The sequence below is a fragment of the Tinamus guttatus genome, unplaced genomic scaffold (genome assembly GCF_059628265.1).
Source record: "Tinamus guttatus ecotype Peru unplaced genomic scaffold, ASM5962826v1 Tinamus_guttatus_pri_ptg000732l, whole genome shotgun sequence".
Taxonomy (NCBI): Eukaryota; Metazoa; Chordata; class Aves; order Tinamiformes; family Tinamidae; genus Tinamus; species Tinamus guttatus.
The window spans coordinates 474,266-497,310 of NW_028289266.1; the positions used below are offsets into that span (position 1 = coordinate 474,266).

The 23,045-nt window shown below is 38.5% G+C and overlaps 1 protein-coding gene, 1 pseudogene and 1 gene segment (V, D, J or C); all 3 read right to left on the bottom strand.

Moving 5' to 3' along the window:
• Window positions 1-23,045, bottom strand: part of LOC104567290 (M1-specific T cell receptor alpha chain-like) — a 193,197-nt gene that overhangs the window by 52,494 nt on the left and 117,658 nt on the right. The window lies entirely within an intron of this gene.
• Window positions 1-23,045, bottom strand: part of LOC148591597 (T cell receptor alpha variable 4 pseudogene) — a 128,111-nt pseudogene that overhangs the window by 11,022 nt on the left and 94,044 nt on the right.
• Window positions 11,671-23,045, bottom strand: part of LOC148591598 (T cell receptor delta constant-like) — a 29,375-nt gene continuing 18,000 nt past the window's right edge. Inside the window, 3 exon segments of the C gene segment in view lie at window positions 11,671-11,786; window positions 13,946-14,272; window positions 17,120-17,167. Of these exon segments, the coding sequence occupies window positions 11,671-11,786; window positions 13,946-14,272; window positions 17,120-17,167 (491 nt within the window).

Sequence of the window (23,045 nt, forward strand, 5' to 3'; positions counted from 1 at the left end):
GGGTATCCAGCAAGGAAAATATAGACATTCCATTCTGGAAGCTACCTGGACAGGATTTTTTTTTTTAACCTCTTCTTTTTACAAAGAGTTCAGATCCTCTGCAAAATTTTAAGTATAAGGGAATTTGCAAAATAGGTGAATGCATTTACCATTGCAATCAAATAATTAGCCATGCATTTCTGCAATGGATAAGCATGTTTTATTATTCATATGCATAAATCTTGTGGGTTCAAACATATTTAAGTGGATAATTTGTTCTTATAAGACATTTAGAAATTCATGAATGCAGCCCCACATATGACTTCTCCCACCACATCCAGGCAAAAAGCATTTGCTGCATTTTGCATGGAACCTGGGTCAAGTCAAGCCAATACACAGCTGTACAGTCTGTACACATTTTGGTCCCTACTAAGAAAACCTTGATTTTCTTCCCATCACTTTTTACATTTTTATTTTCATTCCTAGCTTTCCCTTTCTTGTGTCCCCACCAACATTAACACCTTTCTGAAAAAAGTACACACTTGTCACAGAATTCACCAGAACCCTGGTTTCACCCCTATGAATCTAAGGCTAAATCCATTAGTGATACCATTCTGATCACAGAACCAATTAGAATTATTTAGTCTGAATCTGACATAATAACGACAGGAACACTAAGCATAAGATTCCTGCAGTGTTTGAGGCCCACACCATAAAACAGAAATGAAACTCTATCCCTACAATGAGCCTATGTATTATGCAGCAGTAACTTCACCTAGGTGCATCACCCTAGGAATTTTGGAAAATCCCAAGCATTTTTTGTTTTAGTTCAGAACAAGTGAAATTAGCCCTTCAAATTGTATTTCAATCCTTCAATAAATTTGATCAGATTATTCTACTGAATCTAGACCTCCTGGCCTATGTCCAACTTCCAGAAGAATTTCTTAGGGTTCCTTTTCACATTTGTTAGAATAACCTCAGGAATACCTCTGAGTTTTCAAGTTACAATTTTCTTCCAGTTTTCAATTTCTACCCCCCAGCACTTTTTCTTTTTCCTTAGAGCCAAATAGCTCTTCATGCCATGAAGAGTATGAAGAGATATAGATAAAAATGTGAAAGGCTGTTAATAACTAGTTGACACTTGTCTTTACCACTAATACTGTCCCCTTTCCAACTATTTGCTTTCTTTCAGCTGTAGTTGCACTGTCAGACATTCCTCTGTGAAACTGAGCTCTGAAGTTTGAACCTGAGAATTTCTGGTCTAAAACCACACAGGCATTCTCCAAACCTGACTGAAAAAGTTGTGCCTTTCATAACAGACATGCACACAAAGGCATATTTAGGTACACATTTTGTGGGCTATGTCATTTGAGCAACCAGAAGTTTACACACATCTGTGGATGTGCTTAAAAACTAAGGTCTGTTTTGAGACCACTACTTGTACGTGAAAACTTACTTGGAAGCACAGACAGGTGAGTTCCTTCAGCAAAAGTGAACTTTTCATAACTGCTACCAGTTACACTATGGTAAGCGGCTTTACATAAAACTTTACTGCAAGGATTTAACAGATTCCCCGTCATCACAGAAAATTACAATTTAATATTGCCTTTGCAAAATGCTTAGGAGGCCATGAGCAAAATGTTCTTGCTGTGTTCATGATTGTATCCTCAAAAGTTTCATTTTTTTAGTTAAGAATGAGCTAAGCTACCTCTTAAGCCAGAAACATCATGAGTGTCACAGCAAAATACTCCGCTAGCCGTATTAGTATGTACTGAGAGGGCCATAAAAGCAATCAAGTTACAAGATTTACTATTTTTTTTCCATTTTGAGATATTTCCAATGAAACATGGATATAAAAAGAGGAGAGCATTTAATATGCAAAATTTCTGAGTACTATTGTGTCAATATAAGAACTTCAGAAGAATTAAAGATTTGTTCAAAAGATTTGTATAAATCTTTTCTTTTTTTTAAGATTTGTCTGAGTTGCTTCACACTCATGACCCTTGCAAGGCTGTAGATTTGGGAGGACCACAGCACTGGGGATAAGAAAAATCAATAATAAAAGGTCTTTCATTCTTATGGGTAATCCCCAAAGCTGAAACAATTTTTTGCAAGTCTCCAAATAAATTAAATACTTTAAATTTACACGGGGAAATGAATTAGTAAATTGGTTTGATATTAAAAGATGAACCTTGTAAATAGAAGTTATCTTGTTAAGGTTTATCTATGAAATACTATTCTTCTCACTTACTCGGCAACAGTAATTCTTGTTCCCTGGTGAAATGTTAATTTCCCAAAGCTTCTTATTTCTACACAGCCAGGAAGGGCTTTACAAAAAAAAAAGAAAAAATAAAAAACATTCAGAGGAATATAATTGTCCTCTTGGCTTCCTCTTCTACAGGAGAACTTATCTAAACCCAACTAGGTGTATTAAATGATTATATGCATAAATTATTATTGAATGCGACCCATAACTTGACTTAAGAGAATTAGGGAATTCTCTAGCATATAAATCCTCTAGCTGTAAAAAGCAATAATAGCATGTTTCTTTTTAAAACATTTTTAGAAGTATGTCTCCCTTTCTTTTTTGCTTTTTATTTTTCAGTTTAAATTGGAAACTAATTTCTTTCACCCAAATGTATTTATCCACTCCATCTGTCACACATAAAAATATTCGCAAGGCATTTCTTCACTAGGAAATAAAGTAGTAGTATTGTAGTCAGTATATTTCCATTCCCAGATGTGAGTTATGATTTGCAGGGAGAACTCGGCATGATGTTATTTGCCACAAAAGCTTTACTGAACTCAGTTTCTACTGGTATCTAATTTAACTGGTGAATATAGTGTCAGCTCTGTCTTAAAATCCAGAAGTAGCTGTTCCCTGGGGGACACTGTCAACATTCGAAACATATTGTAGCAAATTGCTGCTTCTTCTGTAGTGCAATTGTGTCATATCCTATCACACAGGCAGAAAAAATCTCATTCAATCTAACTATTAAGGTGAGATAAATTCCACCTTTTTCCTTATTTTGGAAGCCATTTGGAAATAATTGAAAGGCATTTCCAGAAATGTACTTCTGGAAAACACTAGGCTCTTGCCTGTTCCTGTATAAGATCTGATTGTCTCCCTTTGGGCAAAGATCTATATTTACTGGTATTTTCTGAATATCAAACAAGGAAATTGCCAAAAATATTGAAGAAATATTTTTCACCAATGAATTTCAATGATCAGGACAGCAGGGAAGGACATTAATATAGTTATAACAACATTTGACATTTCAGTGCTTCTTAAATCTAAATGATATACAAATTAAATATAAATTTCTTGGAATACTAAAAGATAAGTACTCACATGTCAGTCCCCAAAATATCCAAATTGAGAGCTTTCATCCCAAAACTCAAATTAAAACAGTAACCCAAATAATCACTAAAACGCTACAGGAAAATAGCACTGGACTCAACCTCATCTGGAACCCACATATAATGCATTCATTCCTCAACATCACTCGTACAACATATTATGTGGCATCTGAGCTTTCAAAACATACTTTTTAGCTGCATCCTTCTATGGCAACAGCAACTGCCAAAAATTATAGTTTACTGCAATCATGAAGGTTGCTAAGAAAAAATAAAGCAAAAAATGGGAGTTTTTTTCCTTTTCCATGACACTTCCTTCATCCACTTAAGTTGCTGCATATTTTATCCCACCTTGCACAAAACTGCAGCAGTGAGACATCTTACTTTATCTAAGCCTTCCTTGTCCCATTCAGTCTGTAGCTATCTATAAAGGTATTTGCTGAACACAACAATGATACCCCTTTACTTGGTATTTTTGTTTTCCCTTGAGAATTGTATTTACTGTTAAGCATGTCCCTTAACCAAAGATGTTTTTACACAAACAGTGCTACTGCCATCATCATATGAAGCATTACAAAAATGTGAACTCTAATTTGTTTGTGAGCTCTTGCATCTTTAGCAGGAAGAATTATTTGTTCCAGCTTTGGTGTAAAACTTTCCATATTCTTTAAGCAAATTCAAAGTGCTACTTCCAAAACTGAAAAATTGAGATGACCAAATGCTCCTACCACCTACATTTTTTGCCCTAACAATTCCCTACTAGACTTTCATTGGAAAACTACAAATGCACACAATTTTCTGTTTATGATAGGCACCCTGCAGAGGTTTATGCTCTGCAGTAGGAGATATTAATTCAAGTTTCAGAATGTAAAGTGGGAGCATGTCACTTGTAAATGACATCCTCTTGTTTCCCTATCTAAAAATGAACAGCTTACCTGACGTGTCCCACACACATATATGAGCTTCTCAGTTGTACGGCCCACAGCATTTCAGCCCTTTATAAAAACACTGCTTCCATGCTCTCCTGAAATACAAGATGTTTTCATTGCACATGAATTTTAACCCTTTCTTGTCTCACAAAAAGTATCAACAATGTTAATTCTATAGCAATTTGCAAATTAAAACCAGGAATTTAATATTAAAAACCATGAAAGATACAATTAAAGCTGCCATACCTTTTTTCTGCTGGTAAGAGATAACAGATATAGTAGTGATGAAATAAATTAATTCTTCAGTAGATAGGTCTTCTAAGTTAACAGAATGTGTATAGATTTTCTTTAGTTCAAAAGAATATTTATTCTAGAATTTTTACTTTGCTCATGAATGCTTTTTACAAAATTCATTTTCTTTCTGTACTAAAGTCTATGGAGAATAAAAATAGATATTCAGGATTAGCTGAAAAATACCTGAGCATCTCTTACAGAATAGCTTTGTTAATTGGTTCCACTCCAGTTAAGATTTTTTAAGTACATTCATATGAATGACATGAAAGAATTCAAAATATTAAAAGTGCCTGTTCAGAATCTTTCTTGGGAAGCACATCAGAAATTACTGGTTTGGGTTTTGTTCTTTTTTCAATATTCTAATTGATGACTTGAAGAGTAAATGTACATCCTTTTTGAGAACTAAGCTTCTTCCCACTTCTTAACTGAAAATTGTGATACCACTTCACACACACACACACACACACACAAAAGCTTCTTACTTCATGAAGCTTTTTTCCTACATTTTCCTTTTCCTTTTCTTTTTCTTTTCCTTTTCCTTTCCCTTTCCCTTTTCCCCTTTACCTTTTCCCTTTCCTCTCCATTCTTTTCCATTCTTTTCCTTTCTTTCTTTTTTAAAGTAAACTATCACACAACTTACATTTGGAATTTTTCTTTGAATGCTCTTCCTAGATTCTAAATGTGCTCTTCCTAGATTCCAATGGAGGGAGGGAGGAAGGAAGGAAGGAAATCATTATTAAATTATTTATTTTTAAAGCAGTTAGCTTTGCAAGATGATCTGGATATGCAATTCCTACAAATTTTGAAGCTTTTCCACTAAAAGCAGATGGAGGAATGGGTAGGAAAGATTGCTCTGTTCTTTATAGGATCAAAAGTATCTGACCAAGGGAATCAGCAGTTTCGCTAGCATTTCAGGTTTACAAATTTGTTAAACACACAGAAACTCTCACATGAATATGAATATAAAGTATATTAATGAAAATCAAAAGCAAGAGTAGTCCTTTTCTTTCCTCCTCCTCCAGATCCCTGCAACATTGGTCTACAACCAGTTTTCAATATATTTTTTTTCTATTTCAGATAATGTAAACCAAAAAGTAGGTTATTTTGCAAGAGTCCTATAGCAAATGGCCTCTTGTAAGGCCAGTCCTTTCACATCTTTTTTCTCTTTGGTTGATTATACCTAAATATATTTGTTCAGGAAAGTAGCCGGTGGACAGTCACAGCTCTCAGGAGAGTCATGGGCACAGTGTACCTAGTGAAGAGAACCCTCCATGTCCCAGTCCAGTGCAATTACAGAAGTATGTCTTTGACACACGTTTGTACTGTGCTAGATAAGAGCAAACAGACTTTACCTGTCTCAAGAAACAGCCAGCTCCACAGGCAGGACTTCAGTCAAACTGAATCTGGTTTGTAGTGCTGCAGTGAGAAACTTCTGCATAAAATCCCCCAAGGCTCAAAAGAAAAAAGAGACTTCCAAGAACAAGGCAGTTCCTGAGAACATTTCTGCTATGTCTTTCCTACATGCAACAACTTGCCATATGATTTCTTTAACCATCATCACTAGAAATCTGAGCACTTTGTATTCAACCATTTAGCATATGATCTCCTTAACCTCTTCACTGCCTGATACCAGAAAATTTCTACTGCATTTCTTGTTGTTTCAGACATTCTGCTTGTTTAGCAAGTGATCCATATATTTGGAAGACTTTGCCTGCTTTTAGGCATAATGATTTTCCACGGAGATAGCTTCCCACACTCATGCCTTTATTCTAGAACACATCTTTCCTTCAGCTAGGAAAATGTGACTGTTGCTAAATTTCTTATTTCTCACTGCATTTCATAGTCCTTTAGTTGTGCTAATTTAAGCAACATTTCTGAAAGCCTTTGCCATATTCTTCTCTCTTTATTTACAAATAGCTGTTTTTTCAGTAGAGTTTTTTTATGTTGTAACTCAGAAATAAGTTTTTTGACTGCCACTTCCATTATCCATCTTCTCTCACACATCTCCTGGACTTTCTGAAGTCTGTATCTAACATTTTCAAGTATTATATATGTAAACTTGATATGAAGGAAAGAATACAAAATAAGAGCAAAAAAGTTCTCCCTAAGTAATCTCCCCTTTCCCAACACATAAATACAAATATGAAAGAAAATTCCCAATATTATTCCTGCTTTTCAAGGTTTTTTGCTCTAAGTGATTGTCTTCCATTTGACATTTGGAAAGATGTTTATTTAGGGTGTTGTAATGCTTTCTGCCACAGGAGAGAGCTATTAGCTTGTAACTTGAGCTTGCTCAGCAAGAATAGACAAGCAGTTAGTAGCAGGTAAATTCTCTCAACTTATATCTGAGTGGGGGAAGAAATCAGGGAGGCAACTACAAGGATCAGATAATGTGTAGTTAACACCTGAATAGGGCTACGTGTGAGAAGTCAGGTGGAGCTGGGGAAGGAGCCCATCCATCACATGAAGCCACATCCAGAGTACTGTGTCTAATTCTGGGCCTCCCAGTACAAGAGGGATGTGGAGCTACTGGAGAGAGTCCAGCGCAGGGCTACAAGGATGATCAGGGGCCTGGAACATCTGCGCTATGAGGAGAGGCTGAGGGAGCTGGGCCTGTTCAGCCTGGAGAAGAAAAGGCTGAGAGGGGATCTAATCAGTGTCTATAAGTACCTCAAGGGAGGCAGTGAGGAGGATGGTGCTGGCCTCTTTTCACTGGTGGCCGCCGACAGAACTAGAGGTAATGGCCACAAACTTCCAAAGAGTTCCACTCCAAAAGTTCCACAGGAACTTAAGGAAAAATTTCTTAACAGTGAGGGTGACAGAGCACTGGAACAGGCTGCCCAGAGAGGTTGTGGAGTCTCTTTCTCTGGAGATCTTCAAAACCCACTTGGATCCAGTCCTGTGCCACGTGCTCTAGGTGACCCTGCATGTGCAGGGGGGTTGGACCAGATGAGCTCTCAGAGGTCCCTTCCAACCTTAAGCATTCTGTGATTCTATAAGCAAGTCCTCTCTGGAGATGCCAAGCTAGATAAAACTAGACATCTATTCTAGACATCTGAAGCCATTCTGCAAGGCCAACTTCAATGCTAAAAGGGCACAGCAACCCCAGAGAAACTGTCTTGCCTGCTGTCTTTTCTGTGCTTCTGGTTTGGATTTCTGGATCCAAAATTTGGATTTGGATCCCAAATGTCATGTGACTTTGCTAAAGTTTTTCCTGGCTGTTCTGTGAAATTCAAGAAACAGAATAAAGCACCTCGTGCACTAGAAATAAATGTGAAGAAAAGGGTACACCTTCAAAGTATCCATAACTCTCACTGGATTGTGATGCAGTTCCTTGAGCAATATAAGTGCCACTGATCCTTCTTTCTTACCTCAGAAAATAAAATGTTTCATGATTATGAGGAAAGCTTTTGGTCAGAAGATCTCTCAGTCCCAGTATAATGATAGACACAGTATTTTCTTTCTTTGTGTAGTCATTTGCAAGAAAACAACGGATTTTGGCAAGCACATAGTAAGAAAAGCCCACTTTAGTTGAACTTCTGACTTTTGATGTTGTTTGTTTCAGATTTGAGACTGTGTTCCCTGCAAGTCAGAATTGGCACATCAGTCAAGTTTCTGCCTGGCCTATCTGCCACATTTCTCCTCAGCCTGCTCAGAAGTGACTTCACTTATGTTATTGGCTTCAGCTCCCAATAGTCCTCATCAAATGAGCAATATTGACTGGGGTTCAGTTTTCTTGTATTTCTTCTTGTTAAAGGATGGAGAGAGATTGTATGTCTGAATATGTATCTAGCTTCTGCAGTTTCTGTAGCTGTAGTGGATGGTCTAATAATATTGCCTTTTCCCACTATCTTTCTTGTATAAAAAAAGAGCTTCTTAAGTGCCAAAATTCCTTGTAGGAAACAGATATTTCCCTGTCTCCCAAGGTATTTATGCAGTTTGCTCTCTCAAATTTAGTTGTCCGCAATTAATCTAGTCAATGTGGGAGGTTACCTCCTAAAATAAGCAGCATTTTCCTTCCAGAGAAAGGTCAGGCACAGACAACATAATAGTTTTCTTAAAACAAAGGGAGAAAAACAGACTGCAACAAGTCTGGCTATAGCATGAGGATATCTGGGTTGCCTCTGAATGCCTTGGCAATATCCAATATCCATCCTTGTCAATATCCATTCTTGACATGATGCTGAAGAAACAGTGTTGTGACATATGTGACACAGTGCTCTCATTTCACATACTGTAGCCAGTAATAAAGTCTCAGGGGTGCCATAGGCCTAGCCATCACACTAATCCAATCCAACGGGGGGTAATTTTGCTCGGTATGGAAAAGAGATAAACTGTGGTACGAGGTGAGGGAAGGATATTGCCTCCCTTTGCACTCTCCCTGGAGAGTTTGAACCATCTTCTCAAAAATGTATTTTTCATTGTTTGACAAATTGAGAGATAAATAATGCACATTTGGATGACTGATATTTTGGTAGTTATCGAGGACATAGGTTTTCCCATATGAGCTTGATTCACTGTGATGTACAGTGTGGTCTGCAATACTTATGGAGGAACTGCACAGGTCCTGAATTTCTTGATGATGCAAATTAACCCTCTAATGTCCTACACCTATATGGATGGGAATTGAAAATTAAGACTGATGTCTTAATGATATAGTGATGACATAGTTCTGTGCCAGTCAATACTGTGTCCTTCAGTAGTTAGACATTTGTAGACCTTTCATTTTGCTTGGTCTGTGTTTTTCAGTCTGCCATTTTTTGTATACCCAACTAGGACCCCTCAAAAAACCCAATTCCCTGATTTGCACAAATGCACAAACTTCTGGTCTGTGTCTTGCCTGTGAGGCTGGAAAAGGTTTGACATGGAGTGCCACACAAAAGCTTAGAGTATCATCAGCAAACCAGGATAAAAATACTAGTGAGCAAAATGCTTGATTTAAGTTGTAGTGGTGGAATGAATTTTAAAAAGAATTTTCCTGGGTTTGGATCTGCTGTGCAAACTTCATTTGTCTTCTGGATAGGGTGAAGGCCTTCATCTATGCACTGTACAGTTGAGGCACTAGCCTTACCAAGGTTAGTTAAATAGACCTTACTACACATGCTTTGCAGGACTATCTTGGCATTAGCAGTACAGCAGTCAGTATCTGAAAAATCTTACAAGTTTCCCCTTGAGGATGTGGTTAATATGTCTTTTCAAACATGGGGGAGTTCTCCTTGCAAGGTACAACTCAGTCATAAGCATTAACCACAGCATCCTGCCTGTTGTTTGTGAGAGAAATGTGAGTGTTGGTGGCTTTCAGATGACTAACCAAGTTGTTAGGGCAACTGTACTGCTACATCAAACCCCTATGTTATTTCCTGTTGGCCCCTTTCTACTATCAGTGAGTGGAAAATAACAGCATGTTCTCTCCTTTTCTGTGAGATCTGTATTTTCCTTTCTACTGCTCATATCAACCCAACTCTTAATAGATTTCTCTTCGAACATATCTGTGTTTTTGCTGTGATCCAGAATATCTTGGTTGGGTCTCTTCAAAGGTCTCTGAAATATGAATTCTCATGCAAATCCCATGAATCTAAAATTCATGCCCCTCCTGAAGCTCTTCAATATGCCAAAGAGACCCTTCCTTTCTCTGTTCAAAGCCTAGAAAAGACAAAATCACGGAAGGGAAAATATAGGCCATCATAGCTGGATTCCTAGATCTAACTGATCGTTGGACAGAACAGTTGGATTTCAGCAATCTCCATCCTAAATTCAGAAGAAAGAATGGAACACAATGACAGAGCACAAATGACAGAACACTTCGGCATAAGAAAACTTTATTTAGTAAACTGAAAATGCAGGAGTCATATACTTAGCAAAGGAGATACAAGGTTAAGAAATGCAAATTAAAGTGTTACTATGGTTGAGTATTATATGCTTGAAGTGAATCATTTCAAGGATCTTCACAACATGCACAATTATTTTATCTGCACTAAAAAATTATTGCTACTGAGGCCACCTAAAAAGTATTAAAACTAAATAGTATCTGCTCTGCCAGAATTCTCTAAACTGTAGAACATCTCTACAAAGAGTGATATAACTTGCCTATAGAAGGGGTTTGAAAAAGGTGAAAATTGATTTTTCAAAACTACCAAAGCATTTGGATGATTCTATGCAATGTTCAGAGGAGTAGGGAATCTCAATTTCTACTTATCAAATGGATAAAGAAAAAGTTCACTAGGAATAAGAAATTAGCAAAAGCAGTTACAATCACTTTTACAATAACAAAAACCAGCTAGCAGGATTCAACAGTGTAATATAATTAAGAAAAATTCCAGATAGCTTTAGCTGAAAAGCCACATGACAAAGTGAAGAGATTGATAGATCTGTAGCGACCAAGAGGAAGGTGCAGTTCTGTGCTCTCAGTTCTTACTGTCAGTAATTTAATCTATGATGTTGACAATGCTGTGGGTATGCACTTTGTCCTTAGACTGTTGATGGCAAACCTTCCCCATCACCTGAAATAACAAAATGTGTTTTAAAGTCTTATCCACATTTAAGGCATACAGGCCTATCTGACACCTTTTACAGTTAGGTCAGAATGGTAGACACGCAAGGCTTAGGTTGGACCATTTTTTGTGCTATTTTGGGTGCAATGCCTTAAAGCAAACAAAAAAAAATCCCTCCTACTCCCTTTTTCTCACCACTTCATATGGTTGATTTCAGGAGCTCGCTTTTGACTCTATTCACCTTGATTTTTCTCCAGACATTGTGCTCTGCCACTTGAAACAGTCAATGAGATATTTCCAGGGTGCTTCTGATAAAACCTGAGGTACTCTGAGATATTGAGCCACCCAAACCACCTGCCCACACCTCCTCCCCAGTCACCAGAAAAAGCCAGGGATATGGACATGGAGAGGTGGTGCTGGGGAGGGGTGTTTTCATTTTTGCCTTGTTTTTTGTGTGTTTTTATTTTTTGTTTGTTTGTTTTTTTCCTCCAGAAGCCTAAAACAGTTAGTCAATGTAAACAGTATGATAGGAACAAGTATCACTCCTGTATAGAAAGCCAAGTGGTCATTCTGGCATCTGCGCTGAGTATTTCCACAAATCAAGTCATGCTTCCCCTACCTCAGAAGAGGAACAACTTGATACTCATGAGTGTATTGAAGGCGATGCTTTTTGCCAGCAGGACTCTCAAACCCAGCACAGCCATCGACAGCATGTTCACTCTCTCCGTTTTGATATCTGCTTAGCGAGAAAAAAAAGAGCAGAGAGATCATAGTCTAGATTATGATTTCTTTATATGGGCAGAAAGCGGGGAAAAATTCAAGTCAAAGTAAACAGTAACAAGGAAAAAGACAACAAGAGGTCACTGGTAGGGAAGAGAGGAGAATGTCTAGATGAGATTTTACTTCCTGATCCTTATTTACTGAAAGCAAAGCTTGCTTGTTATGCTCTTGTTATGTTCTGCTACCTTGGAGATGATTGTTTTTAGATGAATATATATTCTGATTCTTTTCCACCTGAGACAATATTTTTTTATGTATTTGTATCAGTTCCAACATGATAACATAACTTCACAGTCTCTGTAGGTAACTAACCTTTTGTAGAGGCGTCTGTCATGTTGCAAACATTCACTGTTACTGGTTCTTCAATCTCCTTTTCTACAGTGGAATAAAGAAAAATCACTATTAAAAATATGTTCAACAGGTGAGAAGCACTGCCTGAAACTTTCTATTTATAACATTAATTAAGAAAATTGAACATTAAGAATATTTAATTTAAAATTAACATTAAGAAAATTTTGCTTTATGTGTCATTGCAGCAAACAAAATAATTATTTGTTTGTTTTCTTAAGAAGCAATTAACAAATACATGGGAGGCAACAAATGTTTTTTGTGAAAGTGATTTTAAGCAAAAATAAAACTATTTTCACTTTTTGTTATTTTTTGAAAAGCAATTTCAGCCTATCTTCTGGCAGGTATGCTGTTGTGTCACTAGAGCATTGAGTCTTTAGTAAACGTAAATGCAGGTAATTAAGAGCAGTCAGCATAGATTTACAAAGGGAAAATCATATTAAACTAGTCTGAGTGCCTTTTTATGATGGAATGGCTGCCTAGTAGATAAGGGGAGAGCAGTGGACATTGTCTGCCTTGACTTCAAGAAGGCTTTTGACGTTGTCTCCCATAACATATTCACAGACAAACTGATGATGAGGTACACTGTAGATGTCCAGATAGTGAGGTGGACTTAAAACTCTCTGAATAGCAGTGCTCAGAGGGTTGTGATTAGTGGTACAAAGTCTTGTTGGAGGCCTGTAGCTAGTAGCGTACCCTAGAGTTCAATACCTGATCCAGTACTGTCCAACTTATTCATCAATGACCTGGATGGAAGGATAGCAAGTTTTCTGATGATCCCAAACTGGCAGCAGTGGCTGATATGCCAGAGATGTGCTGTCAGTCAAAATGATGTTGTCAGGTTGAAGAGATGAGCAGAGGAGAACCTCATGAAGATCAATAATGGGAAGCACAGAATCCTCCACCAAGGGAGGAATAACCCCATGCACCAGTACAGGCCAGGGGCTGAAATGGTGGAAGAAAGCTCTGCAGGACACGGCCTGGGAGACCTGGTGGACAACAAGTTGACCATGAACCAGCAACGTACCCTTGTGGCAAAGAATGCCCGGACTACATTAGGAGGAGCATTGGCAGCAGGTTCAGGGAAGGGTCCCTTTCCCTTTATTCGGCCCCGGTGGGGGTACATCTTGAGTACTGTCAGCAGGCCTGGACTCCCCAGTGCAAGAGGAACATGGAACTACTGGAGAGAGTCCAGTGTAGGAAGGAGATGCTTAAGGAATTGGAGTTATCTGTCATATAAGGAAAGGCTGAGAGAGCTGGGATTTTTTAGCCTGGAGAAGAATGAGGGCATAAATATCTGAAGGGAGGGCATAAAGAGGATGGGAACAAACTCTTCAATGATAGGACATGAGGCAATGGGCACAAACTGATATAAAAGAAATTTTGACTGAAAATGAGGAACAACTTCTTTACTCTAAAGGTGACAGAGCACTGGAACAGGTTGTCTACAGAGGCTGTGAAGTCTCCATGCTTGGAGATAGTCAAAGCTGTCTGGACATAATCCAAGGTGATGTGTTCTAGGTGACCCTGCATGAGCAGGGGTGTTGGAGCAGACGTCCTTTCCAACCTCAACTGTCCTGTAATTCTGTGAAGATAGTGTGAATTTTTTTGAATGAAAATTGAAATGAAACAATGAAAATTTAAGACCCATTTAGATGTTCTTAAATATCTTTCAGCTCTACTTGCTTAAGCACCTAGATATCTATCTCGCTCCTAATGGATGCCCAGGGGATACTTCTTAAAGGGAGAAAGATTAAGCGTTGGAACATTCTATCCCCAGAAATATGTTGCAATTATACCACAAAATTGTACCTGGAAAAATGTCTTTTCTATAAGTACTGCCGTTGAACTTGGCCACACAGGTCACCTGTGTCTCTGGTTTCACCTGAACCACCTTGATAGTACTGTACGTCCCCTCAGATGTCACAGTAGGTTCGTTCTGTTCATATACAACTTCGTTAGCAGATACTTCCAAACTGAGGTTCTTTGGATAGAAATTCCTTGCCAAACAAACTGCGTTCACATTTTTGCTTTCTTCCTTAACCTTCTTTGACTTAATTGCTATGACTTCTGGGGCAGAATCTTCTCGTTCTCCTGTGAAAAAAAAAAAAAAGTGTTATTTGGGATATATATTATTACAAGCTTTTCTGTGAGCTGTCATGTACAGTTCAGATACAGTCCAGCTGTGACCCTTCCCTAGCCCTGTCATTGACTTAATGTCTTTTTTGTGTTTATTTCCTGCTACTGTTTCCAAAATAGCAGGTCAAAGACAGAGGGGTGTACAAGGGTAGGATTGTTGCAGGAGCTTTAATTTCTTGAAATTCTAAGCTTGCTTTTGCTAGAACTTGGGTCTATATGTGAATTATTTATTTTGCAAGTGATGGACTAGCAAATGAGCAGGACCTTTTAAGTATGCAAATCCAAGTCAAATTATTCTACTTTCTCAACAGTGGGAATAACACTTCTATTAAGGACAACTTGATATGGTCATGAGACATAAAAAAAATGAATTGTTTCTCTTTGCTACTCCCCCAACCTTATTCTGAAGCAACTAACGTGAAAGTGTAGCAAAAAGAGTAGGACAAAGAAAGAAGCCTGTTTGCTCTTTCACTGATGTATAAGACAGTTATCAGTGGGATAACTTTCAGAAATGAAGTTCTGCTTCTTCAATAGATCTTTTCATTAACAAATACTCAGCTACTTGACTTTTTGTCAAGTAGGAGAGCAGCAATCAGAAGTTGTTTTTGGATTGCTTATCTCCAGTTCTCCAGGATTTCCTGATAAGATCAAATACTTTAAACTGGGGTGAGGTTCCCCCCCCGCCCCCCCGCTATACATTGCTAATGATGGTACTTATCCCGCCCTGTTTGGAGATGGCTAAAAAGGTAACAGGAGCAGTGTTTGGCTCAACAAAAAGTCTGATGTGTTGCAAAGAGGGTAACTTTTTTTTTTTTTTTTTTTTTTGACCATGCACAGTGCTATATTGCCAGTCTGCAACTCCAGGAGAAGTGCAAAATAGAATGTATAATTTATGTAATAAACTCATAACAAGGGGAGAACCCTCCCAGGACTGTCAATTTGATGTCAGTGGGCAAATCTCCTGACAGTCTTTTTCACCTTAGTGACTAGTCTGCAGTGGCGTTTTTAAGTTTAAAATACTAACAAACATCAATACATGAAAAGAATTCTTTGGAACTGGACTTCTGAAAGACCATGAAGGATGCATGTCTTACATTTTCACACTATTTGGTTTCTGAGCTTCCTTATACAATCTTTCAGCAGAGTTACTCTGAAACTTTCAGATACCTTCTTCCAGTATATAAATCATTGGTCTTATAGATCATCTCTCTCTGTTTTCAGAAAGATAACCTCTCAGCTGAGACAAGCTATTTTGCATTATCTGAAAATATGGCCATGAATTCTTTTATTCCTTGCTTGTGGGGGCTAATGTTTCTATTCTCACCCCCATCAACTAGAAAAATAGAAATCATAGGGAACACAATGGATACTGCACCCAACTGAAGTTCCATACTATTATCCTTCTGCTTGCACTTAACTCTTAAACTGCCTTTTTTTTGCAGTTTTATTTGTTTCTTTATTTATTTGTTTTTTAGCCAGATTCTAATACTCGCTATGGCATATTTTACTTTCTCTGTCAACACATGCTAATTCCATATCAATGTAGACTAATGCTGGAATTATTAGAATTTGGGAATGTCTTCTGGTCCTATAATTACTGATGATTTGTTAGTTTGAAAGAAAAGAATCTTTGCTCAGAGTGGCTTCTTATCCTTTAGGAGTTGGGGGTGGAATTCAGTTGTCCCAGAATAGACATTTACTACCATATAAGGTGATCTTGAGTTAGGCAAGGTCTGAGAGAGATGAAAGTCACACTCTTTGGGGATGTAAAATGACACTGGACATTTCTTTCAGCACCTAAAAGTCATGCAGACCTCTGAAAGCACCACAACACATTTTTAGGTCTGCGTATTGGTATTAAGAGCAACAAAGATAACCTAACAAACTCTCACACCGGCACAACATTAACACTCCCACAGAAAAACTTGGAAAGACCCTCCATCAATATTTATAAATGTCAGCCTTCAGAACAGTACCATTTTCGAATATTAGAGGTATTGATTACCATTCAGGCAGTCAAAAACTTCTCTCTCCTGTTTTTTCCTAAGGGCATCTGGAACTATTCAGAATGACATTTCCTGAAAGCCTTTAAGGCACTATTCTGGTCTTTGCTCTATGTGGCCAAATTACAATTAAGGGGTGAAAAACCTAAGGCTTTGTTATAACACCTACCCACAACCATGTTTGCATTTTTTAAAGTCTAGGCGGCTTAGTAGCTAATTCCCATTCAGTCTGAGGTTTGGATATGAGTCAGTTCAGAGAATTTAAGCTCAAAATTATTTAGCCTTTCTCCTCTCTCTCCATGCCAATAAAATTACTTACCTGCTAATACCGTGAGTGTGGTGCCAGTGCCAAAAACTAGCTTTGTGTACTATGCAACTAAAGAGCTGTCTCATAACTTCTCTCCCATGTCAGCTTTTTACTGAGCCACGCATAAGTGCTCAAAACAAGACAGTGACATTCACTGAAGCACTAACAAAGTAAGAAATTTCATGCTCATGTTAGGTCAGACTGCCATCCAGATTGGACAAGTTAACGGCATGTTAAGCTTCAGAAGTACAGAGCCATCATGTTTGGGGACTGCAGAATAATAGTGAGATCCACAGCTAGCCCAGTTCTTCCTGTCAAGAAGCTTTTCTAGGCAGGTACAAGCCGAGGACTCACCCTGAAGCCCTGGCCATGGAGAGTATATTCCAGAGATTCCAGCATCAGAAACAGTGACGCCACTTCACGAGATCCCTTTGCCCTCCCCTCCTGTCACATTTTAACTTAACTTAGAGAAGTAAAAATAACGGTACTTACTCGGTTCAACTGTGAGAGTGGTTCCACTTCCGAAGATGAGCTTATTTGCTCACACTGCTAATACGTAGTCAAATAAGTAACACTTTCTGTACTGTACTCCAAAGATGTGTATGTAAAGCAGGAGAGGAAAATCCAAACATTTGTCTCAATTATTCATAAAGATAATCCCATTAGGGTGTCCAGAGCCACATTCTTCCAGAACCAGGAAAGGAAAAATAGCAAATCAGTAGTTCAGTGTTTTCAAATGGCTTGATCTGGGGCAGAGCTTCACAGTTTTCCTTTTTGTCCACTGCTTGGAAACTCTGTGCAATCTATCATTCCATGACAAATAGAAATATGAAAAGAATGTTGGATTTGTCTCCTCAAGCATCTGAAGCTCCTATCTCTTTTCCTCCATAAAATATATTTTCTTCTGTGCATGTATGAGTTTTCGTACAGGACCCTGCGAGGTTTATAACACTGTGGTACTACCGTACCCCCAACCCGGCACAGTGATACATTGTGTTACAAAAACTTCCTTGCTATGCAGCACTTGGGTTATATAGGCAATCGCGCAACTCCTTGAGTGGTTTCTGTCCCAACATACCACATGAAGAAACAGGATATGGTTTTCAAAGAAGGGTCAAAAATAGTACGAGAAGGTGAAATTTGAAGTGAAATCTGTTGGATTATGCAATATCCTTAAAAAGTCTCATGGAACTAAGTGTGATATAAAATGTAGTTTTTCAGCACTTCTGGTGCTATTTCAAAGCACCCAAATTCTTTTGAGCTGCAGAAAACTTCCTTCCATTTCATTTTGAATTGTTTCAATGCTCAGGAGACTGAGGATTGTGCTGAATCTGGGCTCATAGAGTTTATATCTGGGGGCTATATGATGACTAAGGAAGTCTCTGTCCTGTTTTTATTAAGATGAAAAAATAGAGGAAATGATTGCTCTTTATTAGAAGAGATACTGTGCCCATAAAAGTGGATATTATATAATAAGGATGAAGATACAGTATGTGTGAGAGTGTATCCTTCTTTTGTGTGATAGACTAAAATAATCTGCAACTTTTAATTAGATTTTTTTGACTTACTGTCCAATATCTTTAAAAACAAACAAACAAAAAAGGAAAATCCCTGATGCAGAAATGTTTCAATGCAAGAATATAAACAAAGCCATGAGATAATAGGTAAAGTGTCATTTAATTGATATACTAACCACTTGGTATATTAACAGAGGTATTTGTGCATGTACTTTTATCATAGGAAGGGTCATGAAGAGAACAATTCTTGAAAAATAAATGGATATCTTACCCTGAAGTAAAATTTCTCAGCAGTTTACCCTGCATAAAGCTTATCCTGCCCACACACTCAATATACTTAAAAAAAAAAAAAGAAAAGAAAAAGCTGGGTTCAGAGAAATACAGTTGATGTAAAAAGGAAACAAGTCAGATGTGAGGGGGAAGCTCAGTATTATGGAAGAAGAGAAAAAGGGAGAAGGGCAGGGCAGGGCAGAGCAGAGAAGAGAACACAAAGATGTTCATATGTTCAAGGGAACATAAGACAATTGTGATATGCTTAGGATTTGATCTACCCAATTTCTGGGGACACCATTCGGATGGGTACAACTGGGTCTGATATTCTAACAGATTGGACTTGAAGACTGCCATTGGGAGTTAATTTCTCTCCCTTGGGATAAGAAGGCCTGAAAATTCCACAACTGGAAAAGGCCCAAGGAGTAGAGAGATCCATTCTTATGCCCTAGAGCTAAATGAGTTCCCTGAATCATTTCACGCTGCTGCTCATGTAGGAAGTTTTCAAGACTTGGTAGTTGTGGAGACTGCCCCATTGCAACTCTATCCCCCATTGCAACTTAGTTCCATTCAAAGGTTTAAAAATAAATGCACTTACTTTATACGTCCTCTAAGTGTGAAAAGAATAAATGGAGGTGTCACTCTGCAATGGAAAGCTCGGAAAATGAGTCTTGAAATGGCCTCTAGAGTAGAATAGAGTTGGATGACATTGCAGCTGTTAAGATCAAAGAGTAGGGTGCAATGACCTCATAGTCTGCAGGAAACAAATGTTTCTTGAGGGTCTGTATCACCAAATAAAGGAACTGTGGAAGGAGGTCAGCAGACTGTGCAGTGCCATAGATGATGAGAAAGAAACTGAATGAATCTTTGCCAAGACTGTAAGTTCAAGAGCCCAAAACCCCACACCAAAGGAAGGGCAGGTGGGGCCTGGTGACTTTGTCCTCATGCTGATGAGAGAGAAGGGCTTGATGAGGAGTAGACACAGCTGGTACCTGAATACTTGTTATAGTGTTGCGAACATGATTTTAGTTTCTGCAAACATAAAACCCTTTCTAAGGATGGAAGATTGCTTGGAACAAATGGGTTTCATCTGACTAAGTGGGGCAGAAGCATCTTTGTCAACAGATCAACCAACTGTATGTATAAAAACCAGAAGTGTCTCAAAGGGCTTTGACAGGTACATCAACAACAAAAGGAAGATTAGGGTAAATGTGGGCCCACTAGTGAATTGGGCAATAGACTGGTGACAAAACACTCAGACAAGAACAAGCTACCCAATGCTTTCTTTACCTCAGCCTCAGCCTGGAAAGACCTATCTTCAGGAATCTGTGAGAAGAGTAGGAGAGTCTGGAGAAAGGAGGAAGTGGAGGAAGATCAGGTGTACTTAAACAATCTGAATGTGCACATTCACGTTCTGACGGATACACCCATGATTCTGAGGGAGCTGGCTGATGCCATTGTGAGGCTACTCTTGATTAATTTTGAAAGGTCAAGGCATTTGGGGAGGTTTGTGAAGACTAGAAGAAATCATATGACACTCCTGTCTTCAAGAAGGACAAGAAAGATGATTCAGAGAATGATAGGCCAGTCAGCCTCACCTCAATCCCTAGGAACAGATTCCTACTTCTTTCCAAGCTGTGTTCATGCATATCTTACTTTCCTAGGTGTGATTGCATTTCTGAATCATATGTTCAGAAAGAAAGAGAAGAATCTGCTATTTCTTCTCTATGCTTGTATTGATTCTTTCTAAGAGTGTACACAAAGAAATATATCATTCCTTAGGACTTTGGGGCTTTTCTTACCTCATCGTAAGTTTTCTCCTTTTGTTCTGCTTTTCCTCAGTTCAAGGTGCCTTTTCCCACGTGAAGCTTGGAGAGTGCTTAGCCAGATAAGTGAAATCTTTCACAGTCTCTCATGTTCAGTCATGCCATCTAAGATGAGTAACTCAGATGGGGTGGTGGTAAAAGCAGAATCCAGAGAAATCTGGAGTGAAAGGTTACAATTTTTTGAGGCAGGCAAAGACACAATACGCTATCTTTCCAAAACAGGATCAGTATCTTCAGAGATATCCACCAAAAAAAAAAAAAAAAAAAAAAAACTCCCTGCAGCTGCAATCCTTATCATCCATAGACTCTTACCGGCTTCTCTACAAACTGCTAACTAAAAGAGAAAAGAGGAGTGCATATGTTGACAAGGGAGCACAGCTTTGTTTTGTTTTTGGCACTGAAGTTGCAGGCAAGAGAGAGGATTGAGAAGTGTATGTCAAGTGGGGGGAGGACAGAGTGAGGGAGGTGGTCAGGGCATCACCAAAGCTATGGGGTAGCAATTTTGAACAAAAATTTGGAGTGATGTTCTCTGTCACTGCAGTTTCCAACCTTTGTTTCTGAATACCCTGGCAAGGTCTTTTGGCATCATCAAAAGACTTGTGGGAAGCCTTCTCTAAGATTTTCAAGGATCTTGAGGATTCCTGCTGCTGCCACAAAAGGAAGCGACAGGAGGCCTTGACATCTAGCAAGCTTTAGCAGCTATGAGCTCTCCCAGTTCAAAAGGGTCTTCACAAAAGGGAGCTTGGAACTTTTATTTCAGCTAACCTGTGATTAGGGAAGGTCAAGTAGCAGTGACTGAGAGAAGCCTATATAAAAGCCAAACCCGGAGTACAATGAATAGTGTGCAGCAAACAGAGGAAGAAGTGAGTTCAAAAGGGGCCAGCAGTTCTGTTGAGGACAGCCTCTCTGTCCTCAGCAATGGTGGTCATGGGCCACAAGGCGTATTTCTCTAGCAAAGATTTGAACAACTTTCCCTGCAAGTCACCTGAAAAGGGTCCTGGGCAACCTGTTCCAGCTGATCATGCTTAAGCAGGATGATTGGACTAGGCAATATCCAGAGGGCCCTCCCAACCTCAACTCTTCTCTGATTATATTAGCTAAACTGGCCTCTTCCAGATAGCTGATTTCAATGTGCCACTGCACCGGATGCTGAATTGAAGAGAGGATTTTTCTATAATATGATGAAAAGTCTCTTCTTTGTATTGTTAGTTCTGGCTCCATCTGAATTTGTTTGTTTGTTTGTTTGCTTGTTTGTTTATTGCAAGTGAGGTACTCCGTTGCCCCTCTGTGATGACTCTGTTGTCCTTGATTTCGGATTGTGTGGTTGACCTATTTTCTTCCCTTTTCTCCTACCCCCATTTGCTGCCATGTGCCCTTTGTAAATCTACGGCAGTGACCTTGAGGCGCAGAGTGGAGGTTCAATAAATTAAATAGATGTGTAGAATGGGATGATTTGCTCTTTTACAGTGCAAGAGCTGTCAGGTGTGAGGCCTGGTACACAAGGAATGCTGAGTTTTTTACGTTTGTTTTCATGCAACAGGTTGTTTGGGCAGATCACTTTGCCAGAGGAAACTGTTGTTGCAAATGGGTAAGTGAGGGCAATAGAGGTATGGACTAACATTAATTGGACAGATATCCACTGGGCATTTTTAAGTATGAAGGAAAAACATGTGACCTAAAGTCCATGATCTCATGTCTGATATCTGTGAGATAGTACTAGGGTGAGGTGTCCTTTGTAGGTCTTATGCTTTTTGTACTCTGCCTCATGCATCTGTTTCTGGCCACTATTGGATATATGGCAAAAAAAGACCTTTGTTCTTAAATAGAGAGAGCCAGCACATCTTACCTTGTCTGTGCTCTGTGGGGGAGAGAGGGAGGAAGAACAGAACACAGTGACAAGTATATATGGAAAAATCTAAAATATAGAAGTTAAATCCCTACCTGATCAACTGGACTCGATAGTCACAGATGTCCAAAATTACAGGGTTTGTGAGATTTAAGATCAGATTTTGAACACCAGGGAAATTGTCCTGGCATAGAAAGATCTTCTTATTGTCATGCTGGGAAGAAAACTTGTATGGTGGATAAAACTGTGTGTAGAAGTTATGCAGGGGATTCTGTTCCACCTGTGAGCGGAGTGAGAGAGTCAGTTTGCATACAGCGGTTCAGTCGGTTTGAAACACTGTGCTGCGTAGTCGACACAGTGATATACAGTCATACAAAAACATTTGTGTTTTTCAGTGCCAGATACCTCTTCCTCTTTCATCTCCTTTGATGGATTTTTTTCCTCTCTTGCTCTTTACTCTTTTAGTCTCAAATAAGTTGAAGCTATTGCAAAGGGTTGCTATATACTGAAAAGAGAATTTTCAGCTTTTTTTTTTGGTAGATGAAATAATACTCACCTCTCATTAAAACATTGCACATACTTGTGAAAATGAATATAGTTCCATTCAGGTTGTTAGATCTATTCTCACTTGAAAGACTTCATACCTGATTTATTTTTAAATAACTTATATAAAGTCAGTTTTTAAAGAATATCTGTGTATGAGCTGCCCCAATCATATTAATACTCAATTAAATACTCAAAGTATTTACACTGGTACATCAATAATGTGAGTCAACATTCACATTCGCTTATTCTTCGCAGTTTATTTTGTCTAGCTGTTGGTGGCGTAATTAATTATTTTTGTCTTCATGTGCTAAAAGTTATTTTTTTCATTAAGGTATTGGATTTTTTTTTAATCTAGATTGTTATTTTTATAAGGGTCTTTGGTGGGTCCTTATAAGGGTCTTTTTTTCACAGTT